Source organism: Buteo buteo, chromosome 2 (assembly GCF_964188355.1).
Source record: "Buteo buteo chromosome 2, bButBut1.hap1.1, whole genome shotgun sequence".
Classification (NCBI taxonomy): domain Eukaryota; kingdom Metazoa; phylum Chordata; class Aves; order Accipitriformes; family Accipitridae; genus Buteo; species Buteo buteo.
The window spans coordinates 25,041,486-25,062,061 of NC_134172.1; the positions used below are offsets into that span (position 1 = coordinate 25,041,486).

At 36.8% G+C, this 20,576-nt stretch overlaps 1 protein-coding gene across 1 annotated transcript in view; it reads left to right on the forward strand.

Moving 5' to 3' along the window:
- Positions 1 to 20,576, forward strand: part of ZNF804B (zinc finger protein 804B) — a 233,209-nt gene that overhangs the window by 200,658 nt on the left and 11,975 nt on the right. The window contains exon 2 of the mRNA XM_075022469.1: positions 2,486 to 2,629. Coding sequence (XP_074878570.1) covers positions 2,486 to 2,629 — 144 coding nt within the window. The remainder of the gene's footprint in view (positions 1 to 2,485; positions 2,630 to 20,576) is intronic.

Below are 20,576 nucleotides of genomic sequence, written 5' to 3' on the forward strand. Positions count from 1 at the left end.
GAGTGCAAAACTTACAATTTTACCAGCTTAAAATAAAAATATTTTGCCCCCAACACTTGACTTCCGGGGAACACATCTCTGCATAATTAATGCTATTCCATCCACATTCTAATTTATGCTTTTTAATTATACCAAAGGCTCAGTGAATAATTAATGCTAGCAAAACAATGGGTCTGAAATGTAAACTGAAAAGTATCACTTTTTAATGGGCTTTGTAGATCTAAATAACTAATGAAAGCTATTTAACTGTTTGATTGCAAGTGTATTTCCCCCTGATACAATCAAGTATTAACCACCATTATTGAACAGCCTCTCAAGTGGAGAAATGTTAGCTCAGGCTACCTGTTTTCACAATTGGCCAATCCTAGTATACCACTGTACAGTAACCCACCTGAGCCATATGCATGCAGGAAAGAGATTTATTTGGATTTTGCCCTGTGGGAGGGACTGACATGTCATTGGTGTCATCTGTAAGATGTAAAATCAAAATTCCAGGCACAAAATTCCTCTTTGACCTCCTGTCTTCAAGCAGGTCAGTTCATGCAAGTTTCATGGGGAGATTTAGAATTGAATGTAAAGAAATACAATATAGAATTCATTATCCCTGAGTTCAGCAATTTAAGAATTAAGGATGTAGGCCAGGTTAGTAATTTAGAGCCTTGCAGTGGTCAACAGAGAGAGATAGCACCTCTGGAGAGTTTCATCTCATACTAAAATAGGTTTTTGAAATAGATGGGATTAATCACCATTTGGCTGTGTCTATCATTTTTCTATTTCTTCCAGAGGAAGCTTAGGTTACTGCCTTAGACTGTACAGCTAACTTCTAGACAGTCTAGTTTAGGGAAAGTTAATTTCACTAGCAAAGGCAGCCTCTAAACTACCGTGTGAGAAAGACCTACTGTCACCAACCTGATGGCATAAAGACCAGGGCAGAGCACAAGGACTCACAGCGCAGAGCTGTCCGAAGCTCAGCGTGTCACACTGACAACCAGCACCCCTGCTGCTTGGCCAAGTCTCAGGTTCAAAATACATGACACCCATTAAGAAAGTCCCTCCACCTCTGAAAGGCTCAGAATGTGCATTTGTGTTGATCTGGTGTGCCCAAAGGCTTGCCTCCACCCTGGCATGGTTCCTGGAGCAACGCTGGGCAGCGTGATGTGCTGGGAGCAGGGTGTCCCAGATGTGCAGTGTGTCCCGGGTTTGGGGTATTCTGAGTTTGTCACGCAAAGGGTGGTGAAAGCCTGTAGACAGCAGACGGCCCTGACTCTGTAGCATAGAAAGCCTGGTGTCAGAAAGTACCCATTTCTTTAAGTGAGTAAAATGTTAGAGCAAATGATGAATTACTGCAATCCCTGGCAATATATTATGTACACTCAAGTAATATCTGCTTGTCAATACTAATATAAAATGAATTGCCTTTACCAACTTTTTTGTTCATGTTTTCCATATCACAAGTTTGCTCTTTAAACTCTAAGGTAAAATTAAGAAAGTGTAGTAATAATAACAGTATAATGAAGAGCTTGTAAAAGAAATAAGGTTCACAAAGGCTTCTGCCAATTTTGAATATCAGGCCCCTTGTTTAAGTACATTATTTGGAGCTCAGTAACTTTTGGCTCCTATGTTTTAAGTTTTCTCTTTTACCTAATATTATACATTGAAATCAAAGTACTTGACTCTCCAGAGCACCCATCTGAGTCATTAGGGAGACACAGAGGGGGACTATGTAGGAACTAATTGTGTTTCCCCTGTTTTCAGCTGTGTTTGCTGGAACCCGGACATGAGCTAGTTGAGCTAGTGCTCTTGTCGGTGGTTGTGGTCTGTGTTGGGTCGGTGACAGTTACATTCAGTTTGGGTGGTCTGGATGGTGTGTCCCTTCACACAGACATGGGGAAAGGACAGGGGGCACGGAAAAGGCTCCTGCTGAGGTGGCTGTGCTCCAGGGAAATCTCAGCCAGCCATAGCCAGCTGCTGCCTGGCCCTGCTGAATATTTCATAGAAGGTAGAAAGCAGAAGACAAAAGATAATCTGCCTTAGTATCAGACTAAAACTAGTTTCTTTCTTCTGAGCAATAATACCTGAAAGAGCAGACACATATTGGTGCAAACTGGGACAGCGCTGTAACAGTTAACAGACTAACCTGCGTACATCCACCTGGTGACTTCTGTCTTCTTCATTGCTCAGCTTTCCTCCCCAGAGCTAGGCAGTGTCCTGCTGGTATCGTTTTACACCCCCATTCCTCCCTACTGTTCTCACTACAGTACCTACAAAAAGTAGTAGAGAATAATTACGCAAGAAATACAACTCTTTTATTAAACCCAACTTAAGACCAAAACCTCCTTACTGTGTACTTTGATACTAGGATGGAGCCCGCTGATCTAGCAGTCCTAGTCAGTCCAGTGTTTTTAATGTGGATGACAAAAATAGCTGCTGAAGCATGAGGTCACAATCTGTAGCAAAGCGTCTTCCTTTGCTTCTGCCTTTGCAGGACTATGCTGAGAAGGAGAAAGCTGCAGCCAAGGCTCTGGAGGATGTGAAGGCTAACTTCTACTGTGAACTATGTGACAAGCAGTACCACAAACACCAGGAATTTGACAACCACATCAATTCCTACGACCATGCTCACAAGCAGGTAAACCTGACAAATGTCCATGCATATTACAGCAGTCCATCTTCCTTCTTCATTGATTGTGGGAGGTTTCTAAATTCACTCAAGTAGAAGACAATTTAACATTTGATGCTTTTTACTTCAATGTGCTATTTTTTCATTAAAATAAAATGTAAAATACTCATTGTTTTAATCTTTACCACAATTTATTTTAAGCCCCTTCGACTGAAAGATCACTGTCTATAGTTTTAGGTAGGTGCTTACTACCAATATTCACACTGAGTTTGTTGTATTTAAATGTGGAATTGCTTATAAACTAGAGGGAGGGGGAGGGATCACTTCCTCAAATATCCAGGTTCCTCTTTTGGATGCAGAAGGCATATGACCACACTGTTTCAAGCTGGTCATGCTGATTCAAGGACAGAAAAGCAGTTTATTTTTTTTAAAAATGCATATGTTTCTGAAGTTGAAATCTATGTCTCATAATGTTTCTCAGGGTGGAATATATTCTGCCTTGCACGCAGAACATAACATAAAATAACAGCTACTTTTGAACAACAAGATACTGGATTCTTCGGAAAAGATAATAGATGTTAATTGTTTGTCATTACTTTTGTATCAACTTTATCAGATCTATATGTGGTAGGTGTATCCTACTCATACACACCTATTATCCTTCTATGTCTGCTTCCTGCATCCTAGTTTTCCTCCAATTTTAGAAAAATGCATATTTCAGTTGGCATTACAGAAAGAAAGTGCAATTAATTCACATAAACACTCTGGAATTAGAAGAAATTGTTTGCAAAGTTCAGGAATGAGCATTTCTGAACCTCTGATGAACAGATCATAACTGATAATCTAAGATGTAAGAAGTTAGAACACATAGCAGGATTCCACAGATGTACATTTTTCTCCTGTTTTCTACTTGCGCTTACATGCATTACACAGTTCAAGTTCTTGTGTATTGTGTGTATTCAAGTTGCCAGGGTATTAGTATCTTCTGGGTGATCGCACTTCTGGGTGCACAGGGGTCAGCATCTACCTTGCAAATATATGAATCATTTAGAAGCTGCTGGTATTTCTGACAGAGGACTAGAAATAATAAATGCTGAGTAAAACAAACAGCACTAAAGGCAAAACTCCTCACTCTCACTGCAAGCAATCTGATTGTCTTTTGCAGTATTATAGAGGATGTAAATCAGCCTGGAATTTTCTGTGTGCATCTATCACAGCACTGCATTAAGAAACTGCCTAGCATCTGCAAGCCATCATGCTGAACCATCCTGCTGAATTCAACCAACCCAGAGTTAGCTATCCATGCATATTAATGGGACTGTTTTGGCCCATCACTCCCAAACCAGAGCTAGATTCATCTAATGTACTTATGTATTAAATCAAAAGCAATTCCTCATATCACCATTCCATTAATTAATCCATAAAAAATGGTTATAATAATGCAAAACAAATGCTTTTCCAGACCCTAAACATGTGACTCTAATCCCTATAAATCCCCATTTGCTGCACAAAGAATTTTTTACACCCTTCAGCTGTTTTTTTAACTCACCAGAAATGCATCTGAACTCAAATGGATCCATTTGTGCCCTTCTCTCTTCACACACACACCCTGCAAAGAGCAGCTTATGCAAAACAACACAACCTGCTTGATGCACCGTCTATGACTGGGTTGTTGAACAGGGGAGGTTTTGGCAGCTTTCTGTTATAAAAGGGAATGTTTAAACAATAAAACTCTTCTTAATTTTTAGGTAAATTTAGTGCTTTAAAAGCTGCCAGACAGAGTACTGGGAGCTGAGTCTGCATGGAAATGCATGACACATACAGAATATCAACTGGCAGTGCAAGCTCACCCCATCCTGCCCTTTCAGATGTAGTTCAGAAGCTCAGTTAGCAGAGGATTAGCTAGCTACCCTCCTGATGTGACAGGGTAATTCAGTTTCTTCTCCCCTCTCAATTCCTGACTGCTCCGGCAAGTCTGGGAACAGCATCAGTTTGCCTCTAGGAATAGTGTGGATGCGCCCTTTTCTCTGACTTTTATAGTCGGTCACAGAAGAGCCTTTATTCTTCTTACTTTTATCAGAGTAATCTTCAAAGAAAACAAGTTAATTTATGGTTTCCTGTGGTTTTAGTTAGCTTAGTTTCAAAATGTTTGTTCTGGGAGGGATTGTAGCCACCAGAAAAGCTTCTTTCTCCTAAGGTATGTTTTCTGTTTCCCAGCAGAAATTTGAGGGTGCTTTTAGTCATCCTCAAGGATATTTTCTAAGCATCATTCTTCTAATGGAGATTAAATTAAAATGAGGGACTCTTTACATCTCAGTAACAATACAGTGTAGTTCTCCCATGTGATTTCCCATTTAAATTCTCCTACTTCGAAATTTGTATTAAAGTGGCAATGCTGTTTAGAGAAGATATAAAGGCAGAAAAAAGGATATTGCACTGAGTACTTCTGTTTCTCTTCCAGAGGAAACAGATTTCTTTCAAAGAACTATGACTCTAATCTCCCAATATTATGGTTTTATAAAATTAATTTTATGATCCATTTTCTTATCTATGATTTCAACCAGTTGTTAAAGCAGAAGGTACTGAGTCCTGGACTTAGCAGTTGGCATACTAGCCATTCCCTTCCCTGTCCTCAGAGAACTGCAAAATGTTTTGATGACAGTCTGGCCCTGTTTGCATAACTGATCTTTCTGCTGTGTTAGGTTACTCTAAAGCAGTATACTCAGAGAGACTTTCTCTCTCTCTCTCTGCATGCCACATACATTCATACTTATTATGTAAAAATACTACATATGTATGTGTACATATACACACACATATGCATAGAAAGAAAACTTTGACAGAACATCAAAGATCTTCCCTGCCCATATTTTCATTATCTTCTAACAGTGTAACAGCCCTGGAGGGGTCTAATATGATTTATATATTTTGGAGTAATATTGCCTGAGTATTAAGCAGCTCTTATTTCTTTGGTTGTCTTGACAGCATTAGTCTTTAATTAATGTTGCCAACATCTTTCCTGATGCACTACTCTATAATAATTTTTCACTGATATTACCTGCTATTGGAAATTAATTTCTTTCAGTGCAAGGCTGGATAAAGTGAACTCAGAAAATCTGTTTGAGTGGAAGGTTGTGCTCCCTCCCACTCAGCTCTACCCGAGCCCTCTGTTGTTAAGCCTGATATTTAACAAGGCTGGTGTGGGAGTGCGGCTGACTTTCCTGGGAGCACCTAAACTTTCATCACCGTACAGCCCTGTGCATACATGTCTCATTGGCTTAGCACATACCAGCTAACCCACTTGAAATCAACAGCTTTTTTCCTTTGTGTTTTTCCTTTGCTATGGGATCTATGACTTTATAAATTCCCGGGCAGCAGTCACGGGCAGTAGCACATTTGATAAATCTCTGGTATCTGTCATGAAACATCAAGATGAACGATGCTTGCTATCACTTGCTTGCTGTGTTCTCCGCAACAACAGTTAACTGCATCAGAACTGATTACCTTGGCTCTGTCGAAACTGTCTGAACGTGGAAAAGGATAAGGGTCCTGGTGTGAATTTGTTCAAAAGCGATTAGTATATAGATAATCAATATAGGCTGCTACCTGAAAATGTAATATATGTGGATATATGTTACATGCTAAGATGAGAATAATATGGAAGTATAGAATTTTTAACGGGGTTGTTAAGTAAGTCATACGTATCTATAAAAGGAAGCCAAACTTGAGCAGAGGTGTCTATTTGGCTAACGTTATTAAATGGAATCTTTTAATACCTCCAGGTCATGCATAGCATTCATCTGTTCAGTTAATGTTGAAGTAGTTGGAGCTTTCAATTTTTGTATAAATAATCCTTAGCAATCAGCAAGGCTTTTCGATGTCAGAAAGGAGAAAATCACAAACCTGTTCCATGTACTGCAATGCAATAATTGTGATGATAATGATAATAATAGAAATAAGCAGCAAAGAAAAACAAGACTGTATTGCCATCTTGGGGTTTCTAATGACAAAACAGGTCTTTTAGTTTTGTTGTCAAAATTTAGCCATACAGTTAAGTACATCACATTCTCTCATATGAAAAAAAAATATCTAAATTTTAGTGTTCTTGAAGCAGGCAGCACCGTATAAGTAGTGCTGAGCAGAACCTTCAGTCTACACTAGTTCACATGCACATACCTGTATCTTAGTATTTAAATCCATGCATACTAGTGCTTGGGTATATTTTTTGCATGAAAATCTGATTTAGTGTGTGCAGCTGTGGGCACTTGCCTTTAAGCCTTTATGGTGCTTGTGGATTTAAACTCTAATTCAGGCACAGATTTAGCTCCTGTTAAACATCAAAGCTAGCAAATATACTTACATTTTAGCTAGTGTTGCCTCTACCACCTAGAAAATGCACAGATAAGTGAACACAGAGAAAGCTCCAGGAATGAGTGTAATGCTGAGATCCTGTTCATTCACCTTCAGGGTGTTTTTTCCAGCATCTGTATGTTTATCGGAGGAAAAGTAAGTCCCGTATTTTGGCTCTAAGGTACACTTCTCTTATTACCCAAACAATTTTCATATGGAGGAAAGGAAACTTGTTTGGCAATATCTGAGAGATTTCACCTTGGGATACGGGAAATCAGGCAAAGACAGCAACACCAAGAAACCTCCTTCTGGACAAAGTATCACATATTTACCTGCAAGAACACACTAACCAAATAGAAAGGGCTGCCCCAGCATGAAAGTCCAGTACTATGTGTGCTTGTGTAGCCTCTGCTTTTTTACCTTGATATACAGGTGGACCCACTGTCCCTCTTGTACTCCCAGGTGGACAAGGCTAACGTCCTTCTCTGCAGCCCCACTTCTGTTTCCCTGCATCAGGACACTCGCTGTTAAGAAGGGCCTGCTTTTTTAGGGCCAGATTTTGCACATGAGGTCTGCACTCTCTGTGGCCTCCTCAGAAAATAACCAGAATGGCAAAAGGCCTCAGCATTTCTTGCTCTCAGTTAGTGAGAGGTGCTGTCCACAGCCATCAGCATTCTGCTCCTGTAACCTCACAAAAAAACACCTTGGTTTGATGCTTGTTGAGAAATACATGCATACTTTTAATAAAATTTTCACATTTGCCACACCCCTAGTAGGAAAGCCAGATCCAGAATTGTATTAAAAGAAAAGGAGTCAAGCAAGAGAAACAGTAGGATGATGTTAGATTCACTCAAACAGCTGGTTTATAAGTGGACTTGAAGTGATAAAGGAATTTTGTATGTGGAGTAGTTATTGACCTCCTGTTTTTAGGTACCAATAGCTTGCTATGCTCAAAAGCAACAGTCACATACAGAAATTGTTATGCGTATGCAATTGGAGGGTGTAAATTTAGGCCCAGTCCTGAAAACAACTGTGAACTTTCTAAAATGTATGCCTATAAGCATGCCCACAAAAAGTAATTAAAATATTCTGGATAAAATGAAGGGTGTTCAGATGTTTTACAAGAGGGGTTTTAGAGATGAAGGTTATTACTCATTATTTATTTTTTCCATCTTCAGAACGTTTACCAGAAGTATCTCTGGTCAGATTGGATGCTTCTGACAGATAAATCAAAACACTGAAAGTATGATTCAATATGGTCAACAGTTTCTCAGATTTTTCCACAAATTATTCTTTAATCTCAGTGAAATGCCCATTTATTTTTAACTTTAGGCAAATGTATTACCGGTTTATTACATTAACCATTACACAGTTATTTAGAGTGATCATCTGTGCCTGTATACCCTTTATCAGGCTCTTCTGATTCATCAGAATATTTAATTTCTCTTGAATTTGGGGGTTTTGATGCTGAGGAATTCTTAACTGTTATTTTATTCATTATTCTACAATACACATACCGATTCAATTTTCCCTGCTCCTTCCTTTTAAACTCATCTTTCTCTTCCCTTGGAAATAGTATACTCGTTACATTTCTGGCATAAGTCTTGTTTACTTTCATGTGAAAACCAAAGCTAAAAGCAAAGAATTCATTTCTATAGTCTATCATATCATTTCAGTATCTTTTTGCCTTAAAGACCCACTCTTCTCTTGCTCATCCTGAAACCAGTTATTTTCTTATTGTTGCTTATGCCTATGCCATTTATTACATTCTCTAATTTCTGTTATAGCTTCACACTTTCTTAGCTTTTCATCATACATTGATTTTGCAGTGTGTGTTCTTGTTCATACTCCCCAAAATTACTTCCACTCTGACTGTAACTGTTCCCAGAGAGCAGGTTTTTGATAATTTCTTGCTGAATAGTTTTCATTTTCTCACACTGCCTTTCCCATAATTAACTTTAAAAGTTCTTCTCATTCTTTCAGAATTTATTCTTCTGAAGTAACTCCTTATAGTCATCCCTTTTGTTCCTAAATTAGTTTTGATTACACACTAGATTACCCCCTGGTTTCTACTGGATTGTTAGATACAGAACTGGATGTTATGCTTATAATTAAGGGTTCCAAACACTTTGCATTTTAAGACCCAGGTTTCTATTGCTCTCAGAGATTGGGCTGAAATATTCTTTCTGGATCACAAGCTTTAGTAAACTACAATAAAATAGATAGTATTTGCAAAGTCAAGAAAAAGGAAGTTGTAAGGTACGAGAATCAATACTGTTTGGACAACTTAATCTGATATTTTTATGTATGTGCTCTTTAATAAAATCTTTAATCTCAGGCTGCATGTCGTTTTCCCTAAGGAAAACTCCCTGACTCAGTATTGAAGATGGACCATACTTGAGGAATGAATCCACCTTGTGCAGGGGATAAAGCTGTTGGCTAGAAAGGAACTGATGATGTGAAATGAGGGGGAAACAGAAGGAGAAGTGGGGTTAGGAAGTAATTATGGCAATAGGTGTAATAGAGACAGAAATTGCAAGAACAGAAAGGCATGGAAGTATCACTCTGAAATTAGAAGACAGTGAAAGGTGTGTACAAGAAAGGGAGAAAAAGGAGTTACAAGAGGAAGGACCTGGAGAAATGATCCACAAACAAGGGAAAATACCAGGATAAAGCACAGGAGGAGCCTGTCAGTATTCAGCCACTTAGAGCCACCAAAGTCTAAGCCATTCCACTTAGCACTGAGGAACTGAGTGAATCAACCAGATAGATAGGCTGTACGAAAACCACATTTCACAACTCTAATTTTGTTAACATGAATACCACAGATATTATATTGGTACAAAATATTGTACTGAAAATAAAGGACTTACACAACATAAAGAATGGCTGGGGTCTGAAAAAAAGCAAAGAATGAAATGTATAATGCTGTTGCTCATGTAAAATTCCATCTTTTACCACTGATAGATAAGACCAAAATTTTCTTGGCCTGAATGCTTCTTTGTGTTATTTAGAAATAGAGAAATCCTGCCTTTCTAAACGCATGTTTGCATCACAGCTGCTGTGCTTCAAAGTATCTGCAATCCAGCATCTTTGAAATGCTGAAGTAGCAGTGCAGTTAAACAGACAATCTGTGTCACATCACAGAAACTAATGTAAATAAAGGTAACATAAAGCAATATGGGATGACATCAGCATTTAAGGAAAGGAGTAATGTACAGCATATGAGCAAAAGCAGAATATAAACAATATGATAATTCTGTGGCATCACTGTACTAAGAATATTTATTTTGCCAGTTTGAAATTATCTTAAAGTGAATGCTTAGTTTATAATATCATGCAATATTTTCTTAAATGTTATGAGGGGAGGCTTGTATTTATAGCTATGCTACACAGAGATGCTTCAATTGCACACTACAGCAAGTGCATGTACCAGAGTAGCTCCAGAGCAGCAGAAACAACATTATCAAATACCACTGAGCACACTCCAGTGATTGGGCGCAACTCGAGGCAACAGATTCCAAAGAAATGTCACTAGAAACAATCCTTTATTTTAAACTTACCAGTCTGTGCAGATCAGTGGGCCTTATTAACAACTGCTGAACCTGCTGCCCTGCCAATGCTTTGCTGCTTTCTTATTACTCAGTGATAAAGTAAATAAATTGGCAGTATTCATCCTTTTTAAATTGCACGTTGCTTAGAATAATGAGATTCCTGTCATCATTAGCCCTCAAAAAAAACTTCTTGCAAATAATGCAGAGCCGCTTTTAAATTTAATGTCTTGATAAGCTAAACTGTTAAATGCTAGATGCTATGGAATTACATTTGGTGTTCTTTAGAATGAATGCTAATTAACATGTAAATTAGCAATTTAACCCTCTTTAAATTGGAAAAAAACCCATGGGACACCTAATTTCATAGTTGTTAATGATGGTCCAATGACTGTAAGATATTTCTTAAGCATTTCATTATATAAGGTATTACAGAAGTGTATTATCAGATTTGGGCATTTAAGACATAGGAATAACCAGAATATCAGTTAGAGGAAGTGCTCTTCATTAATGCCTGTGTTATTGTCCTTTCTATTCTTCTCAGAGGGTACACTTTTTAATTACTAAAGTTTTACAACTAATTTTTCAAGCAGAAGGAATAGTTGATGCAGTGTAATGTGTGGCTTATTCAAATAAGCAAGGAATCTGAAAGATTAAATTTGTAAGAAAACCATGATGCCAAACCACAGACAAATATGAAAATCTGCCCCAAAATATCAGTTTAGGGTTTAATTTGTCCAATAATTCCCCAGACAGAACATGAAGGAACATTTTCTTATTTAATTATGTATAGAAAAAAGCTGCGGTAAATCTGGTTGAAACTCAGCATTTCTGGTTCAAATAATTTTCCATTGTTTCAAACTTTGCTTCCATTTCAAATATGTATAAGGAAAAAATTCTCAAAACAAAATAATTAAAACATTCTGTTATGACTGATTTAACATGGTAATTACAATGTAAATTCAATAAATTTTGAAACAAAAGACTTCTGAAACATTCCGTTCAAATAAAAAGTGTTTTTGAGCCAGCCATACCACTTTTTCATACTGTGTAAAAAGGATTGATTAAAATCAACATATTCCATTTTGGTTCTAAGTTCTGAAATGCTAATATATGCAGTACACAGGATATTACTCAAGAAAATGGGATAGATATGGAGAACCTAAATATTTATGTTTAAATTATTATTCCCATTTTCAGTTAACCTTTAGGGCAGTCAGGCTGGAGTTGTGCCTGTATTGTTTAATGAACAAGATAAATTATATTGGGTGTTGCTGCCCTTTTTTTTTCAAAAGTCTGTATTCAGATGTCTTTTCCACTTTTTAAATGACAGTAGTAAGGACAGAAGCAGCAGAATATACAGCAAGTTTTCTACCTACTTCTATGTAAATTGTTACTATTCATGCAAAAATGTCTCTTCACCATGAACTAATAAGGACTGGGCAAGACTGAACACAGACGTACATTATATTTCATGTGCCAGCTTTGAAAGACTGGCATAGGTAATGTTCCTTATAGGCCACATACATACTTTGCAAATTATTTGTTGTTGTTGTTGTTGTTAAATCAGTAGATCTGGAATAACTGGTGTTATCTTAAGGTCAGGCTCTAAAAGTCTTGCTTCAAATAGTGAGGTGATAAGGACAAAGCACTGCCAGATGCTGTCGTTGTCTTTGATTGCTGTCTGTACACAACTACTTTAATTCATATTTGTGGAATGACTTGTAGAATAAGGTACTGTTCAGCCAGTTTAAGGGACCTGTTGTGCAGGTTACAGGACATCTGTACATATCTTACCTGGGGCAATTTTGTGCTATAGTCAGCTTTTTGGAAATACTGGGCAATTAGCTTTGCTAGCAAAATGTTTTACCCTCAAATGTTCACAGAAAAATTATGTTTCTGTCAGCTTCTGCATAACTTTTAAACAGTGCTCTCTTGCTGATATTGTTCCCTCCTCTGGAAAAATAGTAACTCTTCTAATCCCATTGGCATCCACAAAGTATATTTGGTGCTATGAACATCTGTCTAGAATCTGCATCTATTATAGTTCTGTTCAGTAATTAATGTGCAAGAATGTAGCTGAGCAATTGATTCCTGTGGAGCTTTAAAGTCAAGCTAATCAACTATGTTTGTGTTCGAGGAACTGCACAATGTGCCTTGTACATCTTTAAGGGGAATTCATAGCAGAAACAAATATCTAAAAGCAAACAGAAGCATATATGTGCATCACCAAGACAGCAATAAAAATGGTGACATTAGTCATTTATTACCCTTACTTAGTAAAAAACATTAATTAACATCATTTAACATGTCTCTAAGGGAAAAATAAAGGAGGTAACCCAGACTAATTATCATTTCACAGCTTTTGCAATTTCATAATAATTAGGCTCCACCAGGAGCCATTAAAAAGATGAGGGGTCTTTAAGCACCTTTTCAGATTAAATTGCAAGGGAATATCTAGAGAAATGTAGATAACGTTAATGTGAGTACCAAACAAATATATTATCACAGGTGATGGGACAGTAAAAACTAAATGCTTCCTGAACCAAAAAAGTTGACAACTAAATAGTTGTTTATCAGGAAATGCTATTTTTAGAGTAGAATGGCTTTGCAGGAACAGGAGAAGATCAAAACCATTCTTCATTCAAAAGGTTTACATCATTTAATCAGGTTGAAATCGTTCATAAAGTTTAAAATACTTTGCTTCAACAGTGTTACTTTAAAAAATATTTAAAAAAATTCTTGTAAAGTATTTGCAAATACTTTAAAAATATTGTTACGTGCACACATATTTACTATTCTTGAGATAACGATGAAAATTATAACTTTAAGGCATTATGTTTCATTGCTATTTACATGCATTGACATCAAGTCACCTGGAGGCACTTGAAATTTTTCATTTTTTTAATAAGTTTTCAAAATTTTACCTCTCCCAGTAAGAATAAAAAGTAAAGAAATCCCAAATATCAAAATTTCCTGCAGAGCAAAAATTCTTTAAACAAGTGTGTAAGTGTAGAGGAATTGACAGAACCCCCCTGGAACCCTTTAGGATACTTTATGCTTGTGGTTAGCATTTCTCTGCTTGTTTTCAGCACTTAGCATGTTGATGGATTCTTAGCACTGCTTCCTTCAAACCAGACACTTAAATACTGATGTCTAAAAGTGCAAGTGCAGTCACATTCCATTGCTCTGTATTTACACTTTCCATTTAGGATCTGTGGGATTTGGCAAGGTAGTATATCATAACCAGCAGAAGTGATAAAACCTATTGCTTGTATTCTGAACCTGCCCTGGATCTCTAGTCTTAGATAAGGATCTGATTGTGTGAATATCAAATCATAATTAGTTCAGAAATTATTGGGTAAAGTAATATGTTTAGGGGTAAAACAATACAATTTATTAAATCACATAATTACTAATACCTGTATACAAAAATATGGCCTAAAAGGTACAATGTAATTTTTAACTTTTAAAAGGAACCCAGAATATTCAGATTAACCTCATCCTGTTCTTTATTTCAAAGCAAAATTCAGTCTTCTCATCAGCTTCTAATTACCATCTTTTCTGCGTTCTGCATCACTTTTATATCATTGGAGCCTGGGTTACACCAAACATTCAATTCATTGACAGAATTATGGCTCTCAATAGCTCATGTGATATTCTGATTTCCTTCCCATTTTGAAATTTAGCACAGCATAATGTCCCTTTGCTTGGTTAGAAAAGAAAATGAAGATTCTGACCTGCAATTTGAAAATAATAATAAATTGGACCTGTACACATGCAAAACAACAAGTCATAGCCTAATAAATCTGAACATGGAGCACGTGAGAAGTGTACAATAACTGTTATAATGATTTTCTATTATTTCTGGGAAACGAACACAATTTTTTATGTAAATCCTTATTTATTTTTGCACAAGGTTTTTTGTAAAATCTAAAGCAATAATGCCTGTAAAGACAATGGAATATTTTTTCAGAAGTTAAAGTGATAATGTATGATCCAGTTGCCCTACTTCTCCTTGTGTCCAGAATAATTTACAGTATTGTTTTAACTCACCTTGTTCAAAGAATATAGCTATCACCATATTGTATCTGTGTTGGTGCATACTTTAAGAGGATTGTTGTTCCATTTGAGTACATAAACTCACAATCTTTCTTTTTTGCAAGAAATAATTAGAATTCAGGGGTGTAGAAAAGTATAGATTACTAGAACAAGAAGCCACAGTATAAATAAAAGATCAACTTCAAATTTTAGAGGAATAAAAATTTCCTGGGAGGGAGTAGCAGAGTAAAGCTTGCTTAAAACGTTGTTTGTGTCAACTGGCAGGACAGAATTTGAGAAGTGACATAAAGTATTTCAGAAGCAGTGAGTGATAGATTAGCTTTATGTATTAAAAATGTCCATTTCTACATGAAAATCTAGATGGGTTTATAGTATCATTTGGTGTAAGAGTGAATACAAACAGACATAGTCTGGAGCATGGGTAAGAAGTGAGTGGGGGACATTAAATGTTACCTCCCATAGCTGCACAGCATACAAGGGGATAAGAGAAGCAGTTTGGGATTGTTCTTGTAAAAGTGCATCATGCTCATTTCCACCCCCTTTCCAGGGAGCAGTTTCTAGAACAGTATTAAAAATTGTAAATTTTGGAATCACAACTGAAGGGCGTCAAGTTGCAGCTCAGCGATGTGTTACACACCAATGGGCTGAACTGCATATGTTGACCATGTACTTGCTTTTAGCTCCCTCTCTTAGTAAAAGCCTCAGGCGCTGCAGGTTGCTGCAGCAGTACATTCAAGGGGACCAAATACAAATAACAAATTGCAAATAAATAATATTTTAAGCACATGGCAATAAAAAGGGTGCTAGATAGGCCATAATATCTTTGCCTTTATAAACTGGAAAATTAGGACATCATTCACTCTGCACAGTTTGGTCATCTTTTTCCATGACACACTGAATTTGCCTAGGAAGCACCTTATTGCTTTTGTTATTTCAGAGGGAAATGCTGCTGAACTGGGAAGAGAGATGGATAAGCCAAGTAGAGGAAAGAAAGAACACTAAAGTCAAAGGAGACAACACATATTAATAATGAAAGACAAATTTGGAAAAGAATTAAATACAAGCAAATACATATAATCAAAATAACTTATTTTAATCAGTATAATTTATTGCAATGTGTTCTCAAAAGATTGTCTCAGATAATCAAAGGCTAAACCAGGCTATTGCAGGAGTGAATTACCCTGGAAAAAAAATGGGACATCTGTTCATCTCCTCCTGTAAATAAACCAAAGACTGGAACATAAACTGCTACTCCAATCCCATGCATGAAGAAATTAAAATTAACAGATTATCCATCTGAATTTGCTTCCTCCATGGGCCTCCCTTCTGTCAAGAATAGCACAAAAATACTTCATCTACATTATGGGTCTCTAAAAGCTGATCTTTAATCTATACATTATTAGCATTATGATGATCGACACAGGCATACAGGAAATTAAAAAAGCCAAGCAATTGTATTTAGTAAATGCAAATAAAATATTTGCCTATATTTATATAAATAACAAACTGTAACATACACTTCTTGAAGGAATCTAGTTTCATAAAGGTGAATGAGCTTGCCAAATGGACTGGGAGGAGGAATTCAAATGGAAACATGTGAAAGAGTCCTAGGAAATTTTAAAGAGCACTTGGCAGATGGTTTAAGAACCCAAATCCCACTGAAAAAAACCAAATAGGTTATAAACAGCTAATCTCATTTAGAAGAAAAGTCAATTCTCTGTGGCTTAAATGTATAATAAAGGAGAAAAAGGAAAAATGGATGGTAAAGATCATAAATCAGAAGTGAAAAAATTGGAAAAAAGTGATGGAGGAAGTAAAAAGGGCAAAAGGAAAACCTGTAGTCATCAAAGGTGAGGGCAAGAAGGTTTCTGAAAGTATATTGAGGACATAAAGAATATTCTGCTCCAATAGAAATGAATTACTTGTTAGCAGTCATGTAAAAAGGACTATTCAACACAGATTTCTGTTCTATACTTGGGGCAAAGCCATATGATTTAGTCACATCTATGATGTTTATAATGTGACGTACCACTCTACCAGTAACTAAGAAGGATATTAAACAACATAATCTAGAGCTAAATATTTTTGTATCAGCAGGTTCAGGTGACCAACATTTAAGTATTAGGAAAAAGATGGCCATAAACTCTCTTAATCATTAATGTGGATTTTTAATATGTCTCAGAGCACTAAAGAAAGATGCATCGAGCTAGAAGCTAGATAATGCCATGCTAGGATTTAAAAAGAATAAACAAGAAAATCTGTCACCCGCCAGGGGAAATACTGGCATGACTGATGCAGGACTCCATAAAGTATTAAAGAATGATAATGTAATTAATTTCATTTAATGTGGTTTATGTAAAATAGATCTTGTCAAAGTAACTTGATTTTCTCATTTTATCTGTTAAAACATAGCAAATCAGGATGTCTTCTGTCTTGTGTTATTGAAAAGTTTTGATCAGCTGATTACAAAAATCCTTTGTGGCCTTTTCTTATTGACAAAAACTGCAAGGTAATGTGATTTATCAGACGTCCTTTACTTTGAGCAGGCATAGTATTGCTGCTAGATTCCTCGTTACCTTTAACTCTCATACTCCAGAAGACATCAGTCTACTTTAGGCAAATGTAAGAGAAAGAATATTTTAGTTTTGATTGAATTAAAAAAAAAAACAACAACAACAATGTAAAATACTTTTTATGGATAGCTATTACATCCTATTAGAAAAAGCAATATTTTACTTCCTTGACATATCAGATGACGCTTCTCATTACAGCTGCCATTAATATCCTTCATGCACATATCGTTCACTCTTTGCCCTGAACATACCTTTTCATCTAAAGCGCAGTGAGTGGTACCTATAAACAACACTACATTTATCTCAAGTACATATTAAAATGACTCTTTTTAGTGATCAACTTGTTGTCTGGTACAGCACTTCAAAGTCACTGTGTAGTGGTCTGCTGATTCAACTTTCCTTTATGTAAACCTATAGACACAGCACAATAGTTTGTAAGAGGTTTATCCTTCATGCTTTATTGTTGTTCCCTCAGCACTACCATAGTTATCAAGAATCAACTGAATATACATATAAATAAAATTCAGGCTTAATTCAGATGTCTGGAATCTTTCCTCTTGTTTCAATGGGCTTACAAAGTGTTAGATGTGGTAATTAAACATATATCTGTAAGTGTTGATTCAGCCTCCTCCTTGGTCTTTTCAGAAGTCACTCCATCTCTCTTTGCCTTCATTTCTTTGTTTGTAAAATGATACCATGGTAAAGATACCTGTTTCAAAAGAAGTCGGAGATCTGTCTATGGAAAGTGCTATGTAATATCTACGTAGAGTCATTTCTACTATCACATTTGTTGCTCTGAAAGTCTGATGACCACATTGAAGAAAGTTTGAGGCCAGGCTTTGGACTTGCCTGTTGAATTCTTGGATAATTCAGACTCTTGCTCTTTTCCTTAAAATGTAGGTGTTTTTGCATTCCACCTGCTACAGTTAGAACAAACAAAACCAGTGTTGAGACAGGCTTCAAAAAGATGAGGAAAATGCTTAAATATTTTTGAAATAAGATTGCAAGTACTGAAACTCTTGAAAGGAGCTAGTCTTGCACAGGGTCTGTAATACCAGTTTCTTCTCTTTTAACTGCTTAAATGAGAAGGGAAAAGAAATAAAATATATGGCTAAGAAAGAGACCCTGACACCCCGACAAGCGAGGTAATATATGGACAAGCAGTGAAGACACAGTCCCTGCCCCAAGTTTCTTATCATTCAAATGTGTTGCTTTTACTAGGTAAATTACTCTGTATTCTGAAGTGGCACCAAATATGTCTAATCAAATTATACAGTGTGCAGCCACGTTGTTGGAGCATATGACAATAAGTTCATTGGAACTGATATAAACATGGGTGACCAAGTGGAGCATATGCTGGCTCCACAAATAGCTCAGGTCTTCAGACAAGTGTGTTGCTGCCACAAAGAGCCTGTTCTGTCCTCTCCCCTATGGAAATAGCCCCCATGAAGCCCATCTGTTTTAACTTTACTTGGGGGATTCTCATGAGCAGTACAAATGGAGGTACTTTCATCCAGCGATGGATGAAATCAGTTTAATTAGCAGGAATATTTTCTGATCTGGTTGAACAGTAAGAAGCTCCCACAGAAAAGACACAGGTGAGGACTGGTAGGTCTTGATGCTTTCTGTCATGAAGACCCATTGCAGTACATCAGACCATCTTTCCGTACAGACTTAACAGGAGTTTCTATGAAGACATGCAAAAAAAAGCCCTCTGAACAGCCATCTGTAATTTATTCTTCTGGTTGGATCTGTGAACATCTCATTCACTTGTAGATGGATTCTCTAGGACATGTCTGAGGACTGACTTTTCCCCTCTCCTGCTATCATCTCATTCCCTAACCCAATCAGACCAGGATATTTTCTTTCTGTCTTCCCATTCACTCCCACTAACGATATTGAATCTGTTAAGATTGACTATAATATAAGCTACTCCAAAAAATTATCGCACGTTTCAAAGTGATCTATAGCTATTTATGGGTAAAACAAATGAAAATTTATCAGCTATTTTTGAGCTTCATATTTCATGGCTAATTTCTGTACATAATAGACTTTCCAATTTATTTTTAGGATTTTATTTACCAGAGTAAAAGCAATTTCCTTCATTGCTGTTTCCTCCTTTTCACTTAGACAGCTAATACTGTAAGCTTCAGACATGAAGTCTAGTTATGTTCTCTAGTAACTATCATTCTCATTTGATGGTTTGCAGTGTGAATTCATTTTGCAAACAATGTAATTGGTTCCAATGTTGGGGTTAGAGCCAAGAGAATAATTATTGAAATTCATGGTCCTTTTTTTCCTCATTTAACCCTTCTATGGTGAATCTGTTTAGAACTTAATTAAGGAGCTCTTCAGCAAAGCAGAAATCAATCTTTAAAGCCAGACAGGCACTCAAACACTCACGTTAGTTCATGAACTTAGATTCAGAGAAGGCTCTCTAAATATGACAGGAGACATATATGTAATGCTGACTGAAGAAAGCCGTGGTGTATACTACATTTTTACTTGGGGCTGCAATGCCTTACGGAATGATGAACATTTTGGAGAATGCATTGTGAATGATATTCTGGAAAAAAAAGTCTAAATGTAAGTGGAAAAAATAATATAATTCATAGTAACCTGTTATTTTCTAACTTAATGCATGGAAATTTTTTTCTTCTTTTTCCCAAAGCTGCCTTCTATTTACATCAATGCAGTTACACTACTGTGAATAAGAAGACAATTTGCTCCTCAGTATACTTGCAGCAACAGTTATTTGCCCCAGCATCTGAAGTAGTTACACTGAGAACCCCTGTTAGATCCATGTAATGGGATGAGCACGGCACCTGGCAGAATGCTCAAAAGAAGTAATGCTGTCCCCCAGTACTGTGTTCCTGTGGTCCTCAAATTGAGAGAGAGTGAATGAGAAAGCAGTATAGAAAAAATGGTTCCTGAAGCCAGACACTCCCTGGAGAACAAGGGATGGCAAATCTGGCAGGGAAACACAGATTATGAAAACCATCACTGTATTCTTGTCAATGATTTATACAAAAATCCCAGATGTCTTCCTCAACTCTCTTTCTATTACATGTGCCAAAAGTACACTAATTCAAAGTACTCTTTTATGCAACCTGTAGACATGAATATTATCTGTAGCAATGAAAATGTACCAATAGCATTAATTTCTTCTGTCTATCAAAAGTCTACCTCTGAGATGATAGAATCATAGAATAGTTTGGGTTCTTTAAAGGTCGTCCAGTCCAACTCCCCCTGCAACAAGCAGGGACATCTTCAACTAGATCAGGATGCTCAGAGCCCCGTCCAACCTGACCTTGAATGTTTTCAGGGATGGGGCATCTACCACCTCTCTGGGCAACCTTTGCCAGTGTTTCACCACCTTCACCGTAAAAAATTTTTTCCTTATATCTAGTCTAAATCTAC